The sequence below is a fragment of the Mastacembelus armatus genome, chromosome 16, assembly GCF_900324485.2.
Source record: "Mastacembelus armatus chromosome 16, fMasArm1.2, whole genome shotgun sequence".
Classification (NCBI taxonomy): domain Eukaryota; kingdom Metazoa; phylum Chordata; class Actinopteri; order Synbranchiformes; family Mastacembelidae; genus Mastacembelus; species Mastacembelus armatus.
In genome coordinates this window covers 11,462,952-11,488,459 of record NC_046648.1, presented here as the reverse complement: position 1 = coordinate 11,488,459, position 25,508 = coordinate 11,462,952, and the positions used below count along the sequence as shown (strand labels likewise).

Below are 25,508 nucleotides of genomic sequence, written 5' to 3'. Positions count from 1 at the left end.
ACCTTGACCTTCCACCTCAGGCCTTGTGGGTTTGATTTAGATGCTGGATTTATCATGTCCCAGTTGTTACACCAATTCATCTTTGGCCTTTACCTCTCTACTTTGTCCATGGCTTTGACTGTCACTGAGTTAAAAAAAAGGAGCTTTGAAATGTTAAGAAATCAATATGTACACCTAAAAGCAGAGGTCGGATTTTAAGACAGCAATGTCAAGTCAAGACAGCAACCTAATTTCTTAACATTGTAGGAGATAGAAAGGCAAGCAGAGACTGTGCTGTGGTGGGAAGAGAGATTGTCCAGGGTTTGATAATAGAGTTGGTTGGAAGCTCAGTATTATTAATTAATAACTGATAAGATAATTTTATCTGTTTTGTTATTTTGTGCTGTCCAAATGAATGACTACAAACCAACTAGGGTGAAAAAGAAAAAAGCCTCTTAATCAGAGTGAAATGCCATTTCATTTTCTCACCTTCTTTAAAATTAGCCGTTTTCTGTTTGGGATGGGTTGTTATGTTGCCCCAAACCAAGTAGTGACTTTTAAATATCATATATGAAGGTTTGTAGTTTTAATGAAATTTTGATTTAAGAGTTGTTTCTAAAAAACAACTTGCAAAAATGTGTACTATCACATGCAGACTAGTTGCTTGTGACTCTACTGCCAAAGTTTGGAGTGAGTGACAACATTCAGGCAACCTGAGAGAGGACACAAAGACACTCTGCTTCATCTTCCCCAACCTTGACCTTGGCACAGTTGTTTAACGTTACTTGACACGGATTAATGCATTTCGTACTGCACTTCTGCTTGTTGATTTGCCTAGCCTACTTTCTTCATAGGCTATGGTAACATTTAGACTATAATTAGTATATTTAGAAATGTGACTTATACACCAAAGCGACTTATATATGTTTCTTTCTGTTCAACAGGACTGTTTTTGCTAAAAGCGACTTATACACCAGGTGCTCACAGTAGGGCTCTGTTGTTTCTCTTCTCCTGTTGAAGCCTCATGGAGATTTGTCATCCCTTGCATTCACTTATGGATTGAGAAAGTGCTTATATTGTTCTGTCCCAATGCATTTTCACCCACTTTGATACTCTGTCTCCCATATACTGTACCTGAAGGCTTTTACATTGCCCATCAAGCTCCTCAGCAGTCTGTCTCACACTTGCTCTCTCTGACAGTCTCTTGTTTTGTCTCTCTACCCCCATTTTATCAATTGCTTCACCACAGAGGCTATGTTCCTCACGTAGTTGACATTTGGAAGTGGACTCTCCCACTGACAACTTAGGTGTAGCATGCCGTGTGTGTTCATGTGTTCGTGCGTGCGTGCGTGTGTGCGCGTGTGTGCGTGCGTGTGAGAGAGAGAGTGAGTGAGTGTGTGCACCTGCAGACTGTCCATGCATGTACCTCTGTGTGACTCCAAAGTCAGCAGCAAAGTTTAAAGGCTCTGCACTCAGTACCATTAAAGCTGACAATGGAGAGAACCAGTTTCTTAGTATTTCTCACTAGTGATCCTGGATTGCTGACATTTTGTGGCAGCCTCTGAGCACCAGGAGGGTTGTAGTACAGTGGAAAACCATTTGGTATTTTGCAGTAAACTGATTAGGCAATGTATTATGCTTGGATTAGGTATCAAAGTTCAATCCTTTTTAACCCTCTGGGGTCTGAGCATGTTTTGGGGCCCTGGACAAGTTTTGACATACCCTGACATTTGTGCTTTTTTCAGTTGCTTTTAAACATAGTAATGGCTAATGTCTGATAACACTGTAATCAGCACAAACTGGGTTACAATAATATGTGAGCAGCAGGTTTATACATGATTGTGTTTTTGAGAAAACAGCATTTATGCATGGTTAGTGAAAAACTACAATTTTTAAGTCACTGAAATAAGACTATAAAACACATACAGAACATTGGTTCACAAAACTTTTGAGAACTGCATCTTGTTGCCAAAAGAGTTTGCTTCACAATGATGTGAAAGTCATCTTGTTCACTCATTCACAGAAAACAATGCACTGATTTAAATTTTCTAAGACACTTTTTGTTTAGAAAGGGCATATGCAGGAAGGTGTGTCTGAGCATGAATAGTCATGCGATTTACCTGAGAAGACAAAGATGCACTCAAAGACCCGCACAAAGAACCGCATAATGAGCCTTTCAGTCATTGTGGCTGAGAGGGGATTATTGCAACACATTACAAATACAATACAATACAATGCGGATCCAAACGTTCGTCATTTGAGTCGTGTTTTTCCTCTGAGGAGAAAGTAAACTATTCGTCTCTGTGTGGAACATACGAAACGCTTCTTCACCTGCCTAACGTGCTATCATCCAAACGCACAGAAATAGTGAGTAAATTTTATGATGAAGTTTGACATTTTATGTCATTTCTTGGGAGCGTGTAGAGAACTACCTGGTTAATCTCATATTATTTACATGTGAACAGTGCGCTCAGTGCGAGGCGGGATCAAATTAGCTGTAATGAGGTGAGACAGAAGAAAACGTGTTTTTCCTTACGTTCATACGGATTAAATAAAAAGTGATGATTTGTTTTCGACTTCTCTCTCTGTACCTTCCACAAAGGATGTTTATATAGTTTTCTATTTAAAAGTTACATTTTTAAACAAATATTATGCCGCAATATGTCTTCTCACGAAGTATGATAGGAGTAAAACTAAACTTTTTGCACTTTCTGATATATTTTGGACATTTAAATTTTACCATGTGACATATTGTGAATATAACTGCATTTGAAATTGGACTATTTAAAATGAACCTAAAGTGCATTTTCTCATAATTGGGGTTCATGTTGAATTGTTCTCTACAGCCTTGTCCACTGGAGACTCATTTCCAGTAGAACCTTACTTCCATTTATCAGCTGAAAAACTTAGAAGGCACAGCTGAGGATTTAATCTAAGATAAAGGAGCAGAGGACAGAGACATTTAAACTCCTGACCCACAGGCTTGCAGATGTATAATTATTACAGAGGTAATGCATTAGAACTGGGCTTGCCTGCAGAATGGTGCACTGTACAGAATCCATCTGAATCCCAGTGGAACCTATACCTAATCAGTCAACTCCAAGGACAGATTCATGAGAGTTCATCAACAAAATCCCTTTGAACAGGTGAATTCTACCACCCACTTTCAGCAAACAGTACACTCATCTCTAATAAAAGACACATTCACAGGCAGCAATAGAAGTTTCGACTAGATATAAAAAGAGACCACAGAGGGAAACAAAGATAACCCCAACAAAGATGAAGGCTGACCTGACATCAAAGTGCGTCTGTTGTTTTAGTTCCCTGCTGTGCCGACTATTGCCTTCACACAGGAGGACAGATTGAAAGAGCAAGCCATACCTCCATCCTTAAACCATCCCTGAAAGCAGAGGGACAAAAATACTGTGTTGTTTCACAGGTTTCAGTTACATACTCTGGGCCTTCAGGACTACTGTTTTCCAATTAGAAAGCACAAATTTTATTATCACTATTCTTTTTCACAGTGATATTGATGACTATCTCTACAGCCCTGGCTCTGCTATGCTTTTATTTGTATGCTACTGCTATGGACAGGATTTCTTGTTGTTTTGTCACATGCTAAGTACCAGGTGGCTATGTTTGGGAGGCTAAGCAGCAGAGCATATTCTGTACCAAGCAAATGGTAATTACCAGGTGCTCAGACTTGGCAGCAACAGCACGTTTGGAGGTGTTGGTGAACCATAGGCTGTGTATACATGTTTGAATTTGTGTGTGGTTGTATGTTTACTGCTGCTGCAAATGACTGTATTTTTAACTTGCAGTTACTGATTTTCTTCTGTTTCCCTCCAGCTGTTTGAGCTGTTGGGCCCAGAGGGGCTAGAGATGATCTCCACCCTCCTCCAGCGAAGACTGGACATTGTTGACTCCCTCCTCACTATCCCACCTGACAGGACTTTCTATCCACTAGGTGAGACATGGCAACCAGGTCATCTCCATGGTAACACAAATTCCACAAAACAAGAAATTGAGATTAAAAATGCAGATACACTGACTGAAGGTCTATACTTAGTAATGTTGCAGTTTACTTACAGTATGCCTTTCTTTGTACTGTCAGAATGAAAGGATGATTTATACCATCAATCATTTGTATACAACAAATAGTGAAGTGGAATTCTTAACTACCGTAAAGTGTAGACCAGTGGTGCCCAGCTTCTGTTCAGCCAGTCAGAAGCTGTAAGATACTGTGCACTTTGTCTTTCCCCAGTCCACCCTCATAGATCCAGCTTATGACTGGCTGAACACACCTGATCCAGGTAATCAGCAGTGTGTAGGACAGGAAGGGTTGGAAAAGAAGCAGGACAGTGGCTCTTGAGGACCAATCCAATTCAATTCAATTTCAATTCAGTTTATTTGTATAGTGCTGTATAGTGCCAAATCACAATACAATCATCTCAAGGCACTTTACAAAAAACCAAAAACCCAACAAATCCCTTATGAGCAAGCACATGGTGACAGTGGAGAGGAAAAACTCCCTTTAATGGAAGAAAAAACTTCCAGCAGAACCAGGCTCAGTTTGGGTGGTCATCTGCCTCGACCGGTTGGGGTGAATGGATAGAAGAGAGGAAAAAAAGCTGAGACTGAAGGTTGGTGGTGCCAGTAACTGCAGATCAGCAATATACAGCTCCAGGACCAGGGGCACCTGCAGAAGGTACAGAGAGAGAGAGGACAGAGAGCACAAACTAGGGAGAGAGAGCGAGCACAAAGTTAGTGACATTCAGTGGTTGAATATACATGTCAGGGGTTAGGAGAGAAGGGTTAGGGTAGGGTAGAGGAGCTCAGTGCACCGATGGTCCTCGGGCAGTCTAGGCCTATAGCAACATAACTAAGGGATGATTCAGGGTTACCTGAAGCCAGCCCTAACTATACGCTTTGTAAAAAAGGTAGGTTTTAAATCTAGCCTTAAAAGTACAGAGAGTGTCTGCCTCCTGAATCCAGGCTGAGAGCTGGTTCCACATGAGAGGAGCTTGATAGCTAAAGGCTCTGCCTCCCTTTCTGCTTTTGGAAACTCTGGAAACCACAAGTACACCTGCACTCTGAGAGCGAAGTGGTCTGTTGGGATAATATGGTACCATGAGGTCTTTAAGGTATGAAGGATCTTGATCATGAAGGGATTTGTATGTGAGAAGAAGGATTTTGATTACAGGGAGCCAATGAGGTGAAGCTAATATAGGAGAAATATGATCTCTCTTACTAGCTCATGTCAGGACTCTGGCTGCAGCATTTTGGATTAACTGGAGGCTTTTTATGGAGTTACTGGGACATCCAGATAGCAATGAGTTAGAGTAATCTAGCTTTGAAGTAACAAATGGACTAGTTTTTCTGCATCATTTTGAGCAATGTTGTGGAAGTGAAAGTGAAAATGAACACCTGGAGCAGCGGGAAGCCAGTGCTGCGGCGCCTGGGGAGCAGTTGGGGGTCCGGTGCCTTGCTCAAGGGTCTCACCTTAGTCGTTGTATTGAAGGTGGACAGGGCACAGACTCGAACCTGCAATTTTCAGGTTACAAGTCCGACTCCCTATCCATTAGGCCACGAGGCCCAAGTAAAAGAAAGCAGTTCTAGAGATTTCTTTATATGTGAGTTAAAGGACATAGGTCAAAAACAACTCCAAGGTTTTTTACAGTAGTGCTGGAGGCCAGGGCTATGCCATCTAAAGTAGCTATATTGTTAGTAAAGATATTTCTGATATTTTTAGGCCCAAATACAATAACTTCTGTTTTTTCTGAATTTAAAAGTAGAAAGTTATTGGTCATCTAACTATCCAACTAATGGCAGGGTGTCTTTAACCCTCTGGGGTCTGAGGGGGTTTTTGGGGCCTGGACAAATTTTGACATGTCCTGACATTTGTGCTTTTTTCAGTGTTTTTTAAACATATTAATGTCTAAAGTCTAATAACACTGTAATCAGCACAAAATTGGCTACAATAATATGTGAGCTTCAAGTTTATACATTATTGTGTTTTTGAGAAAAAAGTGTTTATGCATGGTTAGTGAAAAACTACAATTTTTTACTCACTGAAATAAGACCATAAAACACAAACAGAACATTGGTTCACAAGACTTTGGAGACCAGCACGTTGTAGGCTAAAGTGTTTACTTCAGAGTGCTGTGAATGTCATCTTGTTCACACATTCACAGTAAACAATACACTGATTTAAATTTTCTAAGACACTTTTTGTCCAGAAAGGCCATATGCAAGAGGGTGTGTCTGAGGATGAATAGTCATGTGATTTACCTGAGAACACAGAAGACGCACTGAACGTCCAGACAAAGCCGTGCATAATGAGCCTTTCAGTCAATGTAGATGGGACGGATTAGTGCTGTACAATACAACACAATGAGGAGCAAACGATCCTCATTTGAGTTAAAATCAGTGTTTTTACTCTGAGGACAAGCTAAACTATTTGTCTCTGTGTGGAATGTAAGGAGCGCCGTTTCACGTGTGTAACGCGCCATCATCCAAACGCGCCGAAAAAGTGAGTAAATTCTATGATGAAGTTTGATATTTTGTGTCATTTCTCGGGGGCGTGCACATATTTACCTGGTTCACCTGAGATTATTTACATGTGAACAGTGAACAGTGTACAAGGCGGGACCGCATTACCTGTAATAAGGTGAGACAGGAAAAAACGGACTTCTCCTTACGTTCATACGGATTAAATCAAAAGTGATGATTTGTTTTCGACTTGAATTGTTTCACTCAAAAGAAAACATTTCAAGCTTTCTAGCCATATAATTCTTATTTTTATGAGCCAAGTATTCGCTGAGATTCTGGTTGTTTTATTTACGCGTCTGTGAAGAGAAATGGCAGAGACAGAAAAGTCCGAGAGCACACCCTGTCGGCTTTCTTTATTTAAAAAAAGCACAACGTTTTGTTATTATGATGGTATACCACTAAAACTAGACCCTTTATAGATTTGAATGATATATTTCTTTTATCTGTACGATCAGAATTGACGGAGTAATTTAAGTTTGTTTCGGCCTTATCAGGAAAAGATGCGTGAAAACACGCCGGCGCGTGCGTCGACCCCAGAGGGTTAAGCAGTCTAAACATAACTGAGATCTTACAGATGATTCAAGAGCTACTGTAGTAGAAGATTCATTCATAGCTGTAGGAAGCATCTGATGAATTTATCTATAATAGTTATGATTTTATTTGTAAAAAAACTTATAAAGTCATCACTGCTGAGAGCTAAGGGAACACTGGGCTCAATAGAGCTGTGACTTTTTGTCAGCCTGGTTGCGCATTCCTGTGAATTAAGTGCCAATCAGCATTGTCTTTTTTTCTTTTATCCTAATCAGTAGGTAGTTTTACCATTTGTCTGCTCTGCTCAGGAAGATAAAGTCTTCATTTTTAATTTTACTAAACAGCCGTTCGCACAACAGGAGATGGAGATGTGGAGAGTAAGTCAGACACTGTAGTAAGTCAGAGACATCAGTAGTAATAGAATAGTCAACTGTATTGAAGGAAAATCTAGTTTCAGCCAGCATTATCAGATTTACAAAAGGGAGTTTATAAAATGCTTGTGTACTGCATGTATTTATTTTGAAAATGTACCTCACACAAAATAGTGAGGTATGCAGGCATGCATGTAATACTAAGCAGCTTTCCAAAAAAAAAAAATTGCAGATTAGAACAACATACCTAAAAGGTGTGGGTAAAAATACAAATTTTTTTTTGATACATTATTCACTTTAAAACGATTCTCAATCGATGCGCAGAAGTTAATAATTGATTTTAATATTTCATTGAATAAAGTCTGCCAGTCAGGCATGTTTTACCACTACTGGACTGCAAACATGCGCTACAAACACATTTAGGCTCGCATGTTGAGGTGTATGAGCTATGTGAGAAAATGGAGGAACAAACAAAAACTATACGAGCGGCACCTACTTCATTAAAGGCTATAGTTTTCAGACATTTTGGATTTTATTAAATTGAATCAGAAGGAAAGTGAGAATCTGCAGAATGTATATCTATTATGTGCTAGTCTATTTGTGATAAATAAACAGTGAAAACAACCAGAAAACCAGAATTAAAACCTTTTAATGTGGACTGAAAAGTGAAGGACGATGGTTTTAATGCTTTTATGCAAGAATAATACGTCTTTTGGAATAATAACTTGGAAGCATTTTGTTCCCTGGACTCTGATACGCAACAAAAATGTGTGAATCTGTACATTACCATCTTGCTGTGTTTGTACTCTTGTTAAACATTAAGGATTGTTGTTGCTGTCATAATTCAATCCTAAATTGGTTTATACCATTTGAATCAGCATGAGGTTTCTTCAGCATGAGCATGCATATCATGAATGCTGGGTCTTGTTTGTTTTCTGAAAATCTACTGCACCTACTGGTAACTTGTTTGCCATGTAGCAATAAAAAATATACTAAAAACCTGGATTATTCTGGTTAGTCACATTGTACTGGTATTATTTTGAACAATACTGCATAGTGTAGGGCTTACTTACTTCTTGTGTAAATGGTGTGATGGATATTACGGTGAAATGGTCAGATTCTTGCTAAAGTTACACCCCAATGACTTCTCATTGTCAGTACATTGAACTGTGTGGTGTTTCTGTTTTCTGCATACTAGTGAAAAACCTCAGTGCACTGAAAGGCTTTTCACTTCAACTCAGTTATTCATTATTTCTTTCAAGTCCCTTATGCCATCTACCAGAACTGATCGAAGACTAGACTAAAACCACCTTTGTGGACAGACTCTCTATTTGTGTACCTTTTTAATAAATGCTGTGGAGAAAATAAATTATTATCCTTTACTAATAAAGAAATAATGCTTCATGGTGTTGCTCAAATAATAACCTGCTCTTAAGTGGAATAGGCTTTCACTGGTTTTGAGTGTAGTTATCTGGCTCTCTGGGCAGCTTAAAGCTCAGCTCATTGATTTCGTATAAGATTGTATTGCAGAAGGCTTGATAGTGAACTCTGTTAAAGCAGCCCTCCTACTGATCCACCTGCCTTCGATGGCTACATGTTTTTTATTTCAAATGCTGTTTTCCATCCTGAGTTAGCTTTGTGTGTCAACCCCCTTTGTCCTGAGGACACAGACTCCTTTTCCTCTCCCTTATGTGCAGAGTGTAGGTAGTCGAAGATATTGCCTGAAAGATAAGGATGGATAATTTATCATTGCCAGAGCTGTCTTCTGATTCATATGCAAGGTAGGCATCAAAGTGTGCTTGCAGATGAGAAGAGGGATCTCTTGCATTGTCAGACTATTTACAGTCATACAGACTCATCATCTTTAAGAGTGTTTGGAGTATTTTGATATTCATGTGCCCCAAAAATAGATTTTAATGCTGAGTGTGAAACAGTTCCAGAGCCAATTAATATGGACTAATAATTAAATTCTTTTGTTTTTAAATCCATACTGTATACCATTGCTTCAGACTGAATAGAACAAAAATTAAGTTAACCTTGAAGTGTGGGACCATTAGTGGTGTTACTGACCAATGTTTTGTGCAGGCACACAATGATGCGGAAGTATTGCAGAACATATGGGTAACATAATACAAAATAGAGCTACACCAATAAATACAGATATGTATAACATATAATGTATAAATAACAGATACAGTATATTATGAGGTGTATATGTAAATCCATACTTTCCATATCTTTCCTAAAAGAGGGTTGCCTGTGAAAGTTGGTGACTAGTTGACTTTTACACTGCAAAATGTGCCATTCACTTGATGTTATGGGCACAGGATGGTGGGTAAATAGCTGTGAAGCTTTGAAGGTGATATAGTGGTGTTGAAGTAAATCAAAATAACAAAACAGGCTTGTACAGTTGAGTACATACACATTTGAGTACATGTCTTAGTTTAGAGCATGACAGCTGCACAATAAGCTAATTACCTTAAATTCTGTATCCAGTGTCTGAACTTGCCTACAATTGAGTATGAAGTTATGACTCACCTCTATACGAGCAATATGCACCTACACCAACTGCCTGTAAAAATGCAGCATTGTAAACTATCTTTTAGACCATAGAAAAATAGCTGTGCTTGTAGTCACACCGATATACTGCTTCACCTCTCAGCTGATGTTATTCTCTTTGTGAAGAACTTCTGATCAGTGTTAAAAATTTAACGTGCCAGACAGCTTTTGAGATTAGTGTTGCCTTGACGACTGAGGGTAAAGTCAGGATGGGTTAAAAAAGGCTGATTAAATTTTCCAGTATTTGCATGCCATCAGGAAGAGGGGGATTTAGTGGGAATGCCTGTCTCTTGCTGATTAGCTTTTAAATTGCAGTTTGCAGCGTGGCACTTGCATGTTTATCAAAGTGGCTCCTCTCCACATTTCAGTGGCTGATAGAGGCTGTAGTAAATGGAATGGACAATTAAAAAGGCAACATCTTCACACATCCACAAAGTTTGTTTTCTCTCTTTTTTTTATCATTCACTAGATAAATGTAAATTTTGAGGTGAAAATCTCAGTGACATACTATACTATACAGTTCATTCAGAAAGAATTCAGACCCTCTTCACTTTTTCCGAATTTGTTATGTTGCAGCCTGATACTATGATAGTTTAAATAATTTTTTTTCTCATTAATGTAATCTCAGTACCACATAATGAAATGACAAAGTAAAAACAGGATTTTAGGAATTTTTGTTAATTTATAAACAAGGAAAAACTGAAATATCAAATTTACATAAATATTTAGACCATTTGCATCAGCACTTGAAAATTTGCTCAGGCGCCTTTCATTTCTCTTGATCTTTGCTGACATGTTTCTCTACCTTGACTGGAGTCCACCTGAGGTTAATTGCCTTGATTGGACATGATTTGGAAAGGCACACATCTCTCTATAGAAGGCCTCATACCAGGCAATGCATATCAGAGCAAAACCCAAGCCATGAGGTCAAAGGAACTGTCAGCAGAGCTCAGAGACAGGATTTTTTAAAGGCACAGAGCTGGGAAGTGCTATAAAAAATTCTGCTGCACTGAAGGTTCCCTGGTGCACAGTGGCCTCCATAATGCTCAAACGGATGAAGTTTGGCGCAGCCAGGACTCTTCCAAGGTCTGGTCGTTCAGACAAAGTTAAGCAATCGTGGAAGAAGGGCCTTAGTAATAGAGGTGACCAAGAACCTGATGGTCATGCTGACTGAGCTCTAAATAGCAGAAAACCTCTTCTCCAGTGTTCAGGACCTCAAACTGGGCCAAAGGTTCACCTTCCAACATGACAATGAGCCTAAGCACACAGCCAAGACAACACAGGAGTGACTTAGGGACAACTACAGTGGTCTGAAAAAGTGTTGGCCCCCTTCCTGATTTCTTATTTTTTTTCATGTTTATAACACTTTGTTTCAGATCATAAAACAAATTTAAATATTAGTCAAAGATAACACAAGTAAACACAACATGCAGTTTTTAAATGAAGGTTTTTATTATTAAGGAAAAACAAAATCCAAAACTACATGGCCCTGTGTGAAAAAGTGTTTGCCCCCTAAACCTAATGACTGGTTGGGCCACCCTTAGCAGCAACAACTGCAATCAAGCGTTTGCGATAACTTGCAATGAGTCTGTTACAGTGCTGTGTAGGAATCTTGGCCCACTCATCTTTGCAGAATTGTTGTAATTCAGCCACATTGGAGGGTTTTCGAGCATGAACTGCCTTTTTAAGGTCATGCCACCGCATCTCAATCGGATTCAGGTCAGGACTTTGACTAGGCCACTCCAAAGTCTTCGTTTTGTTTTTCTTCAGCGATTCAGAGGTGGACTTGCTGGTGTGTTTTGGATCATTGTCCTGCTGCACAACCCAAGTTCACTTCAGCTTGAGGTCACGAACAGACGGCCGGACATTCTCCTTCTCCTTTTTTTCAGAGCAACCTTTAACACCTTTAACACCTTCAACCATTAACCCCCTCTCCCCCGCTCCTATACTTCAGACCAGTGTGGACGATGTGTGTTGGCTCTTCAGGAAGCAGAAGAGAAGGAAAGTACCAGGACCAGATGGGGTTTCACCAACATGCCTCAGAACCTGTGCTGACCAGCTGGCTCTCATCTTCTCTCTGATCTTCAACAGATCACTGGAGCTGTGTGAAGTTCCTGCATGCTTCAAATGTTCCACCATCATTCCCATCCCCAAGAAGCCAAAAATCACAGGACTCAATGACTACAGATCGGTGGCTCTGACATCTGTGGTCATGAAGTCCTTTGAGAGACTGGTGTTGGCCCACCTGAAGAACATCACTGGACCCTTCCTGGACCCCCTGCAGTTTGCCTACCGATCCAATCGGTCCGTGAATGATGCAGTCAATATGGGGCTGCACTACATCCTGCAACATCTGGACAAACCAGGGACTTATGTGAGGATTCTGTTTGTGGACTTCAGCTCGGCGTTCAACACCATCATCGTATCACTCCTCCAGAATAAACTCTCCCAGCTCTCCGTTCCTTACTCTACCTGTCAGTGGATTACAAGCTTCCTGACAGATAGGCAACAGCTAGTGAGGATGGGGAAACTTACTTCTGGCTCCTGCGTCACCAGCACTGGCGCCCCCCATGGGTGTGTTCTCTCCCCACTGCTCTTCTCCCTCTACACCAGGGGTATTCAACTAAAATTTAAAGAGGTCCAGTTAGAGAAAATTTCTTGAAGCAAAGGTCCGGAAGATCATAATGTCTAACTAGTTAGTGTGATATATATTTAAGTAGCCTAGTAGTTTTATCAACATCTGCATGTAATCAATACCTGACTGTCAAATCAAATGAATTCAGTACAATTCAAAAACTTTCTGACAATATTTATTGTCATGTAACATACAACTGAACATATATGTATGGCTGTAGATATGTATAATGTTCTCTCATTAACTAAGTTCTCGCTCTTTCTCCGTCTCACTTTACAGTTTCTCTCCCTTTGTTTTCTACATGTATCGCGCTCTTTCTTTTTCTTTGTACTGTCTTTTCATGCAGTGTTGCCAACTCGTCAGTAAGGAAAGTAGCTATTGGCTGTCCTAAAATTCGCTAGAAGTCGCTGAATGACGTCATCGCGTGATTTGCATAATGTCCATGGCACATGCTGTAATTGTGATGGATGCTTTTGCCAACTTCAGAAATGGAAAGTAAGAGAATTGTGATTCTTTATAAGAAATAAGGGACAGAATAAGGGACACTCAAAATATTTGTACTGTGCCATATAATGTAGCATGACGACCTGCAGTTAATAAGTTCTCAGAACTAAATACATTTGCCTTGCTGTAAATGACTGAGGCTGTTTGAGTCAAATGCAGTGATTTATTTTAGACAAAGAACATTTTACTTTTTTTTTTATTTTATTTTTTATTATATTTTTTTATTACGTCCATGCATAGTACAGATCACGCACATACATGATCGCACGTGCGATTAATTTGCAGTCGGGACGCGGAGGCGTGAACATTTCCTGCTGTGACTGCAGCTGGGAGGGAGGGACTGCTGCGAGAGGACTGGGCCGCCTGTGAAGGCTTTGGGACGGGGGAGGGGCCCGCGGCTGCAGCTGATTTGCCGTCTTACTGCGGCAAATTGAGAAGTATAAGAACGGTGCAGTACAGACACATCAGCGTCTCCAAATGTTTCCAGTAACACCAGAAAAAGTTGCCAGATTTGTCGCTAGTCGCTTTTAAAAAAAAGTGTCGCTAGAGGGATCTGAATACTCGCTAAATATAGCGACAAAATCGCTAAGTTGCCAACACTGTTTTCATGTGTAACTTGCCTCTAGCGCTGTTTACACTGTAGAGTCGTAATATTTACCGCCTAGGATGCACAGACTTGATTGGCTGAGTGGTATCACGTGGGATGGCTCAACTCGCATGCAATTGGTCTGTGCGTTTCCACTACTGTAAAGTCTAAAAAAGCTGCTCCGGTGGAAATAGAAGCGCCCCGTTAGGTTTTAAATCACAATCTTCTGTTTTGGCTGTACGTCCGGGTCCGTATGGGGCGGCTTCTGGGTCCGCACCCGGACCGCAGTCCGCCTGTTAGTGACCTCTGCTCTACACAAACGACTGCACCTTCCGTGACTCCTCTGTGAAACTCCTGAAGTTTGCAGATGACACCACTGTCATTGGTCTCATCTAGGACGGTGAAGAGTCTGCATACAGACAGGAGGTGGAGCAGCTGGCTTTCTGGTGCAGTCACAACAACCTGGAGCTAAACACGTTCAAAACAGTGGAGATGGTTGTGGACCTCAGGAGAAATGCCCCCACCCATCCCCCTCTCACCATCATGAACAGCACTGTAGCATCAGTGGAGTCATTCAGGTTCCTTGGGCACCACCATCTCTCAGGACCTGAAGTGGAGCTTGCACATCGACTCCAAAGTGAAAAAGGCCCAGCAGAGGTTGTACTCCCTGCGCCAGCTGAAGAAGTTCAACCTTCCACAGACGCTGCCGACCCAGTTCTACTCAGCGGTCATCGAGTCTGTCCTGTGCTCCTCCATCACTGTCTGGTTTAGCTCCGCCTCTAAATCAGACATCCGAAGACTCCAGAGGACAGTTCAGACCGCTGAGAAGATCATCGGTGTTCCCCTACCCACCCTCCAAAACCTTTTCACCTCTAAAGTGAGAAAAAGAGCTCAGAAAATCACTGATGCCACCCACCCAAGCCACCACCTCTTCCAGCTCTTACCCTCTGGCCGACGCTTCAGAGCTCCAAACATCAAGACAGCCCGGCACAAAGGAAGCTTCTTCCCTCAGGCCATCCAACTCTTAAACTCGTAGCTCTCCACCATTCCCTTCCACCGCCTGCACTATGACACTAGCACCTTTTTGCTATTTTCACACCAATTAGTTCCCCTTTCATCCTGTTTTTCAGGTTATCTGTGCATTTTTCTTTTAGTTTTTTGTAGCATTTCTGTAGCATTTATGTTTACTGTTTGACCCTTTGTAGCATTTGTATTTATGTCTGTTTGCACTGGAGTACCCCCCTGTACCTAAACAAATTCCTTGTTTGTGTGTGTGCCCACACACTTGGCAATAAAGCTCATTCTGATTCTGATTCAGGATTTTTTGGTAGACAGCAGAATTCATGGTTCCATTCATCACAGCAAGTCTTCCAGGTCCTGAAGCAGCAAAACAGCCTCAGACCATCACACTACCACCACCATATTTTACTGTTGGTATGATGTTCTTTTTCTGAAATGTGGTGTTACTTTTACGCCAGACATAATGGGACACACCTTCCAAAAAGTTCAACTTTAGTCTCGTCAGTCCACAGAGTATTTTCCCAAAAGTCTTGGGGATCATCAGGATGTTTTCTGGCAAAACTGAGACGAGCCTTTATGCTCAGCAGCAGTTTTCGTCTTGGAACTCTGCCATGCAGACCATTTTTGCCCAGTCTCTTTCTTATGGTGGAGTCATGAACAGTGACATTAACGGAGGCAAGTGAGGCCTGCAGTTCTTTGGATGTTGTTGTTGAGTCTTTTGTGACCTCTTGGGGTAATTTTGGTCGGCCAGCCACTCCTGGGAAGGTTCTCCACTGTTCCATGTTTTTGCCATTTGTAGATAATGGCTCTCACTGTGGTTCGCTGCAGTTCCAAAGCTTTAGAAATGGCTTTATGACCTTTTCCAGACTGATAGATGTCAATTACTTTCTTTATCATTTGTTTTTGAATTTCTTTGGATCTCGGCATGATGCCTAGATTTTGAGGATCTTTTGGTCTACTTCACTTTGTCACAGGCAGGTCCCATTTAAGTGATTTGTTGCTTGCGAACAGGTGTGGCAGTAATCAGGCCTGGGTGTGGCTAGAGGAATTGAACTCAGGTGTGATAAACCACAGTTAAGTTATGTTTTAACAGGGGGGAAACACTTTTTCACACAGGGCCATGTAGTTTTGGATTTTGTTTTCCCTTAATAATAAAAACCTTCATTTAAAAACTGTATGATGTGTTTACTTGTGTTATCTTTGACTGACATTTAAATTTGTTTGATGATGTGAAACATTAAAGTGTGACAAACATGCAAAAAAATAAGAAATCAGGAAGGGGGCCTCACTTTTTCACACCACTGTATATGAATGTCCTAGAGTGGCCGAGCCAGAGCCCTGACTTGAACCCTGTGGAACATCTCTGGAGAGACCTGAAAATGGCTGTCCACCTATGGTCCCCATGCAACCTGACTGAGCTTGAGAGTATTTGCAAAGAATGGCAGAAAGTCTTCCAATCCTGGTGTGCAAAGATTGCATATCCAAAATAAGGCTGTAATTGCTGCCAAAGGTGCTTCACCTAAGTACTGAGTAAAGGGTCTGAGTCATGTATGTCATGAGACATACAGTACAGAGTCACCACACAGTACACAGTGTGTGTAGCGAGCCACACATACGTAAACAAGCCAGTGTGGGTGGAAGGATATGACAGCCGGAAGTTGCCATATAATTTTATGCATTTAGCTACAACTGCTACCTGATATGTTAATATTTTCCATCTGCTGTCTTTCTGATTCTGACACAAGTTCAAGTCAGTTCAAAGTCATTTGACTGACATCATAAGTAGCCATAGCCACTTTTAGGGAAAATACAAGTTAAAAAAAAAAATAATAAATTCATTACTTTCCCGAACTTTTGTAATCGATTTTCCTTTGTATTTTGCTGTTTTAAATAATTATCTTGTTCTGTTTAAAGGTCAAAACAATAATCATTCGAAAAGGCTGCAGTATCAAATATGTGAAACTATCTTGTAAGCAAACAAAATCTGTCTTGGCTCTTGACACTGATAATGGCACTATGATCACTGTGGAAATGAGAATCCTGGAGATTTGGAGGCAATCACTGTTAGAGACACATAACAAGGCACAATAGCTCCCAGAGAGAGGCAAAATAAAGGATGGAGAATGGTGTAGAGTGAGGAATTGGTGTATAGAGGGTGACATAGTTAAAGGTGTTGGGAGTTGGAGAGGTAATGGCAGGGAGGGTAAGAGTGACAGGAAGAGGTGAACTACTAGAATGAGAGCGAGTCTGTGCAGCAGGTAGAGCTGCTAGAAGAGATAAAGAAGAAATCATTCAGTCAATCAGCTTGGGCCGGAGTGCAATCATCAGATCTCATCTGTTTTCAAGAGCAATTCTGCCTTTTATTGAGCTGTTGTGCCTCAAACAGTGAGGATGCAATGGGGGACATTAACCCTTGGTTTGCCACATGCACCTTTACCTGGCATCATAGGTTAGCAAGAAAACCCCTGAAATATAAATGAGTTTTGGCTGACACTGGCTGACCTGATGCTGTTTTTACAATGTGAGCCAATGTGTTGTTTCCTTGTCTGCAATAGGGCTTGTGAATGCTGAAAATATTCCAAGTTATAAGATTTATGACAAAATCTGTTTAAAGTGTACATAGTGGCAGGTGGACTCAAATGAGTAATTTATGCTCATAAATTATGTTGCTTGCTATGATGAGGTACCAGAAGAGGCTTAGCAGACTAGTTAACTAGGAGCTGATGCTTTGTTACTTGCTAAGAGACAGCTGAAAATGACTACTTGGAATGTCAGTTTGTGTGTTGAGCAGCATGCTACTTAGGTATCAGCTATAGTTAGCTGGTATTAGTTGCTTAAGATGCTTGTGGCTTGTAGTAGAAGTTATCCTGTCATGGAGGGTTGTGTTGAGTGTGCATGTGTTGGTAAAAAGTGGTGGTTCACTTGAACAAACTGTTAAACTTCTTCTGTGTTCTGGGTTACTGAGAAGGTGACAACCTGATGAGAACTGATGCATGCACTGTCACATTTGCACGGATTTAGTTTGACATCCATGTTACTTTATTTACCATGTTTTCTCAACTGTAAGCGGCACAGGAGTATACATCGTTTCCTGTTTAACAGCCCTGTACACTTCGGTGTATATGTTGCATTTCTAATTATACCAATTCTAGTCTAAATTAGCCTATGAAGAATGTAGGCCAGGTATAACAACAAGCAGAAGTGCATTATCGAATTCATTCACCCGTGCCAAGTAATGTTAAACAAATCTGCCAACATTGGGGTGGGGGGAGATGAAACATCATGTCCTTCTTGGGTTGTCTGAATGCTGACACTCAGTCCAAAGTTTGTTCCAGCTGCAGACTTTATTACCTGCACTTTGAAGTCTGCGGTATAGCTCTTTCTTTAGTAGTGAGAGTTTAGCATGAACATAAGTGTTTTTACTTTTTTGGCAATATAGTATTATCTTCAATTGAGTCATCAAACAGTGCCATCTAAAGCTAGCCATCCCTAGACTACTTGACAGAATGACTGTAAATATAGACATATAAGTTGCTTCGCTATATAAGTCACACTACAAGCCAGTGGAGTAAAAAAGTGTGATTTATAGTCTGGAAAATACGGTAATATCAAAATAATTTTATTCAGAGGTGTTGCAAAGTAGTGGCTGTTGGTGACCTTGGTTAAATTATACAGTGATGGTGTTTGGTCACTTGAGTGGACCTGGATTTTTGCCTGCAGCAACTGTAATTTAATGTAAGCACAAGCTTGGGTCATACTGTCAAATTTTTGCGCTTTGCTTAGTTGAGGACTGCATTCAAAAATGTCTTAAAAGTGCCCTGGATCAGAGAATGGTAATTTTTTCGTATAGCTGGTAAGTACTAGATGTACTAGTGAAGCAGAATAAACAGATATAACAGTTGAACCTTTGAGCAGACATGACATTCAGATGAAACTGCCACTCATTTTGATGGGACCTAGATTAGCCGGCAGATACAATGTAGATATGAAACTTGGTCATTCTGACAGGTATTTGCTTGGGTGTGGGTAGAGAATATGTTAGGTCAGGTAAGAAGTTTATAGGCTAGGGCTAGAGATTGCATGTCATGAGGGCCTGTATCTCTGTGTACCTCCACCAACCAACATTAAAACAAAAGTGCATTAAAGCCAAGCTTAACATATAGGTTAGCTTGTACACAGTCTGACAGTTGACATTGTATTGGATTTTACTACACAGATATGTGTGTGTCACTCAAGCTAAAGCATACAGAGTATTTTTTTACATTTGTTTTTCTTTATTGTGTTTTGCTACGGTATGTATTGATACCCATGGGATTTTTATTAAGTAAAATAATTCAGTTCAGGATGACATTTGATCTGTTTTGATATTTATTTCTTTGGTATTTGTGCTTGCATTTCCTTCAGATGGGAGCCAAAAAGTCAGTGGCGAAATGACCAAGCCCACCTACGGGTGCCAGGTGACCATTCAGTCAGAGCAGGAAAAACAGATGATGAAGATGTACCGCAGGGAGGAGAAGAGAGAGAGGAAGAGAGGCAAAGGAACAGATGACTGTGACTCTTCAGATGCTGCTTTGGCCTTTGTCCCCAAGGAGATGAGAGCCCACCGGTATGTCATCTCTTCAGACTTTCTCTTGGCCCTTTTCCCCTTTTGTCTTTGTTCTCTGCCTGTCCATCAGGAATCCGCACCAAATCCAACAGGTTACTGCTTTACAACAGAAAAAAGTTTAATTTCATATCATGAAATAGTGCAGCAATTTGTTTAATTCAAAACTTAACAGATCCAAACCATGGACAGTGTGAAAGAAAGTATTAGCAGAAAGGTATGCCACTTTAGGAAAGGACATCATGACTTCTGTCTTCACTGCCTCATTTAATTCACCCTTCACTATGTATTGTTAGAGCAAATATGAATGGAGATGAGAGTTTACATATGAATCCACACAGTGCACCATTTATTTTCAATAGCTTTTTTTTTTAAACTACTGAATTTGTAATGTAACTAATATATTTTTTTGTTTGTTTTTTTTTTTTTTTTTTTTTTTAGGGAGCACGCCCTGCTGACTGCGCGCCATGAACCTGTACTGAGGCGAGACAGAGTGAATGAACGTATTCGATATCCCAATGTCTATGACAGTTATGCAGAGGCCACAAAGACACCTGCTTTTGTTGGAGGAGCCAGGGTGAGACTTAAATAACTGTGAAAACTGTGTGAAGTATCAACTTTTTTTTATTCCGCTTGTTATGTAATACAGTGGTGTGAAAAAGTGTTGGCCCCCTTCCTGATTTCTTATTTTTTTGCATGTTTGTCACACTTTTTTTCAGATCATCAAACAAATTTAAATATTAGTCAAAAATAACACAAGTAAACACATCATGCAGTTTTTAAATGAAGGTTTTTATTATTAACGGAAAACAAAATCCAAAACTACATGGCCCTGTGTGAAAAAGTGTTTGCCCCCTAAACCTAATAACGATAACTAGTGATAACTTGCAATGAGTCTGTTACAGCGCTGTGGAAGAATTTTGGCCCACTCATCTTTGGAGAATTGTTGTAATTCAGCCACATTGGAGGGTTTTCGAGCATGAACCGCCACAGCATCTCCATCGGATTCAGGTCAGGACTTTGACTAGGCCACTCCATTTTGTGGTAGACAGCAGAATTCATGGTTCCATTTATCACAGCAAGTCTTCCAGGTCCTGAAGCAGCAAAACAGCCCCTGACCATCACACTACTACCACCATATTTTACTGTTGTATGATGTTCTTTTTCTGAAATGTGGTGTTACTTTATGCCAGACGTAATGGGACACACACCTTCCAGAAAGTACAACTTTAGTCTTGTCAGTCCACAGGGTATTTTCCTAAAAGGGATCATCAGGATGTTTTCTGGCAAAACTGAGACGAGCCTTTATGCTCAGCAGCGGTTTTCGTCTTGGAACTCTGCCATGCAGACCATTTTTGCCCAGTCTCTTTCTTATGGTGGAGTCATGAACAGTGACATTAACGGAGGCAAGTGAGGCCTGCAGTTCTTTGGATGTTGTTGTTGGGTCTTTTGTGACCTCTTGAGGTAATTTTGGTCGGCCAGCCACTCCTGGGAAGGTTCTCCACTGTTCCATGTTTTTGCCATTTGTAGATAATGGCTCTCACTGTGGTTCGCTGCAGTCCCAAAGCTTTAGAAATGGCTTTATGACCTTTTCCAGACTGATAGATGTCAATTACTTTCTTTATCATTTTTTTTGAATTTCTTTGGATCTCGGCATGATGCCTAGATTTTGAGGATCTTTTGGTCTACTTCACTTTGTCACAGGCAGGTCCTATTTAAGGGATTTGTTGCTTGCGAACAGGTGTGGCAGTAATCAGGCCTGTGTGTGGCTAGAGGAATTGAACTCAGGTGTGATAAACCACAGTTAAGTTATGTTTTAACGGGGGGGAAACACTTTTTCACACCACTGTATGTCTTTAGCTGTAAACAAGATTAAAATTTTCAGAAAGAGAAAGCTCTTTAGTTTGGATAATATAATACTGATCTGTTTGATTTTTTTTTTCCAGTACTTTGGAGGAAGGTTGGCTGATTTATTTAAATGTTTAATTACCTTAAGAGATGATATCCATATTACAGGTTCATTGCCTGTCACGAAAATGTTGTCAGACTGTATGTTTTAAGTTTTGTGACATATATCAGTCCCACAAAAAAGAGGTCTGGCACATACGGTGGCATACACATGGGGACAAAATTGTTGGTATCCTTCCTTTAAAGAAAGATAATCCCACAACAGTGTCTGGAATAATTTAAAACTGACAAAAATAATAATGAATAAAAATTTAAAGAATATTTACTGATGAAAATCACACATTGCTTTTGAATTGTGGTTCAACAGAAGCATTTTTAAAAAAACTAATGAAACTGGCCTGGACAAAAATTATTGGAACATGCAGTACACAGCTTTTTTTGTGCTAATATTTAGTACTAAATAAAGATTAGTAGAAAGGAAAAGTACAGGTACTTACATTAGTATATTTTTTCACTTTGAATGTCCATTATTATTTGTATATCTTATGTATATACAGTATGTTATTCTTGAATGTTTGAGATCATTTGTGAGGTTTCTTTTGGTGGGTGTGTGTGTGTGTTTTTGTGTGTGTCATTCAGATCCTGCTACCTGAGGGAATCCACAGAGAGAACAATAAAATGTATGAAGAGGTGGAGATCCCACCCAATGAACCCATGCGTGTTGGCTTTGAAGAGAAGCCTGTCTACATCTCTGAGCTAGATGAGGTACTGTGTATTGTTTATGTGCTTAAATATGTGAATTTGCATAACATGTTTACTTTGAGGTTCTGATGGATGATAATTATATTTATGACTGTGGTTAGACAAAATAATGAATATATCCATGTTGACTCTGCTCATAGCAACCACAATTGACAACTGTGACAATACACATAAAGCACTTACCTCTCCTTTTCCTTTTCTGACTTTAAGTTTCCCTTTTTTATAAGGTGATTATATTGAAAACAGCATAGTAAATGTTGTACAGATGATATTTGTTTTTAGGTTATATTGCTTAGACTTTGTTTCAGAGTTTGGAAAATAAATCCACCTCAGTCTACATGTTGTGCGTTCCATTTTATGACAAGGCTACTTAGGTACGTTCTGTCTGTTCAGCTGGCAGGAGAGTTTGTGGATTCCTCCAGTGTAAATATGGTCCCTGTTATCCTCCCCCTCAGTCAACAGGAGAGGACTGTGGCTGTAATGGCCAGTGAGTGATGTTCCTTCTTTATGGAAGCGTTGTAGCTCTCAGCTGGCTGTCAGCAGGCACAATGAACCATCAGTCTGACTGACACCTTGACTGACAAACCCACACTTGTAGTAGTACATACATTTCCTGGCCTCTGGCAGGCTATGGCCAGCCCCCACTGGGCCATATTAGAAGGTAGCAGGCTAGAAAAGCAGGAGTTCTTTGAGCTCCAGCCTTTAGGGAAGAGGCATTGCTGGAGGACAACGAGTCACAAATATCATTGTCTTTGAAAAGCTCTGTTCCGATCCTGTCTGCCCAAATGGGCGTAGTAATCCATCATTACTGCATTACTAGTGAAGATGCTGCAGTGCAAAAGGTCACCCTTTCTTCTCTGAGTTTGCCCTTTTGTTTATGAAGGCCTTAAATATCCATAAACATCAGAAGCATTTTGTCACACTTCAGGAGACTAGTGTAACTGCTCACCTCTCTTAACCTTCCTGTCACTCATACTAATAGCGGCATAATAAACAAGATTTCGCTTTGGTGAATATGTGTGTGTGGAACTGAATATTTGTGAATGGAAGTCTGTGCATGTGCTTTATGGCATGACAAATTAATAAATGGATAGTGTAATCACATTTACACTGTTTCACTTGTCACAGTTTATTATACTCACTCAGGTGTGTGTGTGTGTGTGTGTGTTTGCACTGAAGGCTGAGGTCTCTTTAGCATCTGTAAATTTCAGTCCTCATCAGGGTCATTTTTAAGGACTTGATTGTAAATCCTTTTATTAGGCACAGGAGTATTGACAAGTTGTTTGGAAAATATTTAGATTTTCAATTTTCATTGTCATTGTATCAGACATTTTTGCCCAAAGGTCTTGTCATCTAGCACTACATGCAGTAGGTAATCAAAAGAACCTGGGTCCTTGTTTACCAACACATGTTGTACATCCATCTGCTCACGTGTATGTACAGGCTCATTTATATACAGAAAGATCCCCAGGCTGTCAAATATGATCAACTATTTTTTGAACCACTTAGTAGTCATAGTGTAAAGTACTTGTTGTGGACAAATGAAAAACTTGCACAACAAAGGCAAAAAGAAGAAAATTAGCCTTGTGTAGTTTCCCAGGGGTGGGCTTGCAGGAAACCTTCCTAGCATGCACCAGGGCACCAGGTTTGTGGGCTTTATACACTTACCCTGGCAAGAGAACCTATGTGAACCCCTCGGAATTCAATGATTTTTCTGCATTAATGGGCCATAAAATGTGAAGTGATCTTTATATTAGTCACAACAGTAGACAAAGATGAAGTTCAAGCACACTTTGTTTTTCTGTTGTCGCTAAGATGATCAGATCACATTTTATGGCACATTAATACAGAAAACCAGTGAGTTTAAAGGGGTTCACATACTTTTTCATGCCACTATATATGTTTTTGATCGGTTGTTGCATTATAAATTGTGGTCTACCAGCCAATTTGAAAGATATAACAACATTGCCTAGCCAATATCATCCATTATAATAACCTAAACATAGGTAGACGCTACCATCAATAGATGCACCCATGGTAGGAAGGTTGACTTCTACTGGCTGTGATCATTTTGGTGCAAGCTGTGGAATGAAAATGGTGACGAACTATATGAAGGGAAGTGTTAATTCCATGACTGTCCATGATTCTCATAAACTCCTAAAAACAAAGATGTAGTGCCTAAGCCTAAACAGGTAGTTGTAGTGCTTGAATGTTGTTCTTCTGTCAGCTGCTCCCGTTCGGGATCGCCACAGCTGATCACTTGATCCGCATGATTGATTTTGCACGTTTTATGCCGGATGCCCTTCCTGACGCAACCCGCTGGTCTTCTAAGGTGGTCTCCTATCCCACATGACCCTGCTTAACTTCCGAGATCAGATGGGTTCGAGCACTCGCACTCGGGTGTGTCCGTGCACTTGTAGTGTAACTGTGCGTAAAAAACAGCTAAGGTCCATAACAACAAAGAACTATGAGCTAAAAATAAATATCTCTTAGTTGGTAAATGAACCTTTTAGGGCTAAATACAATGACTTCTGTTTTCTCTGTGTTTAGTAGTAATAGTAATTGAAAGTTACTGGTCATCCAGGCCTTTATGTCCTTGAAACATGCTTGAAGTCTGGCTACCTGGTTTGTTTCATCAGGTTTCATAAATAGATATAGCTAAGTGTCATCTGCATAGAATAGAAATTAATGATGTGCATCCCTATAATACTGCCTAAGAGGTGAAAAGAATTTGTCTGAGCACAGAACCCTGTGGAATCTCATAATTACGTTTTGTGTCAATGCAAGATTCATCATGAACAAACTAATCTATTTAATGAACAGAATTAAAACCAACCTAGTGTGCACACTCAGATCATGAGCGGGGACCAGGTCTGGGTAGTATTATTGATGTTCTGTTGATTTTTCTGGCAGTTAACATCAGTGAACAATTTACAGCGTTATAGCACATGGGCCACTGAGGTCAAATGTCAGTCCTATGAGAATTTGTAAGGCCTCAATCTGCCTCAACTAAAACACTTGTAGAGTTTTCATCTCAAATGTTGATTATGGCTATGTCTTCACTATTGTGTATGCTATCTCACAGACATTCAGTCTTTACTGAATTCCAATCCTAGCATCACCTTCTCTTTTCTTACTTTCTAAAAGGCTTATCTCTTTTATTCCTCCAGTTTCTCCATAGTTCACTAGAAGTTTTCCCTTCATCTTTGAAAGTCCCTGTGCAACTGATATAGATTGATATGGAACCTCTTCTGCTGAGCGATGTGAATTAGCCTCACTGAAGCAGCACCTCTATTCATTAACTTAAGCCTGGGCAACTCTGGAACAAAGTGCCTCACTCGTCGAAAGTGTCGGCACACAATGCTTAATAAGTCTTTACGTGCTATTAGGAAGGCTTTGAAAGGCAGGCTGAAAAGTCTGATGCCCCCCGTTTACACTGAGTGCCGATTGTCATTTATTGAAAGCGGTAATGGGAAACAGGGCTGTGCAAGCCTCGGC

At 40.3% G+C, this 25,508-nt stretch overlaps 1 protein-coding gene across 2 annotated transcripts in view; it reads left to right on the top strand.

The window, feature by feature from the left end:
* The window catches only part of ascc3 (activating signal cointegrator 1 complex subunit 3), a 163,810-nt gene that overhangs the window by 22,386 nt on the left and 115,916 nt on the right, over positions 1 to 25,508 (top strand). The window contains exons 5-8 of one of the 2 annotated variants that reach the window (XM_026293742.1): positions 3,829 to 3,946; positions 19,142 to 19,343; positions 19,782 to 19,917; positions 21,888 to 22,013. In XM_026293742.1, the coding sequence (XP_026149527.1) occupies positions 3,829 to 3,946; positions 19,142 to 19,343; positions 19,782 to 19,917; positions 21,888 to 22,013 (582 nt within the window). Of the gene's footprint in view, positions 1 to 3,828; positions 3,947 to 9,130; positions 9,215 to 19,141; positions 19,344 to 19,781; positions 19,918 to 21,887; positions 22,014 to 25,508 lie in introns of those variants that run through there. The other variant, XM_026293743.1, reaches the window with a different exon arrangement.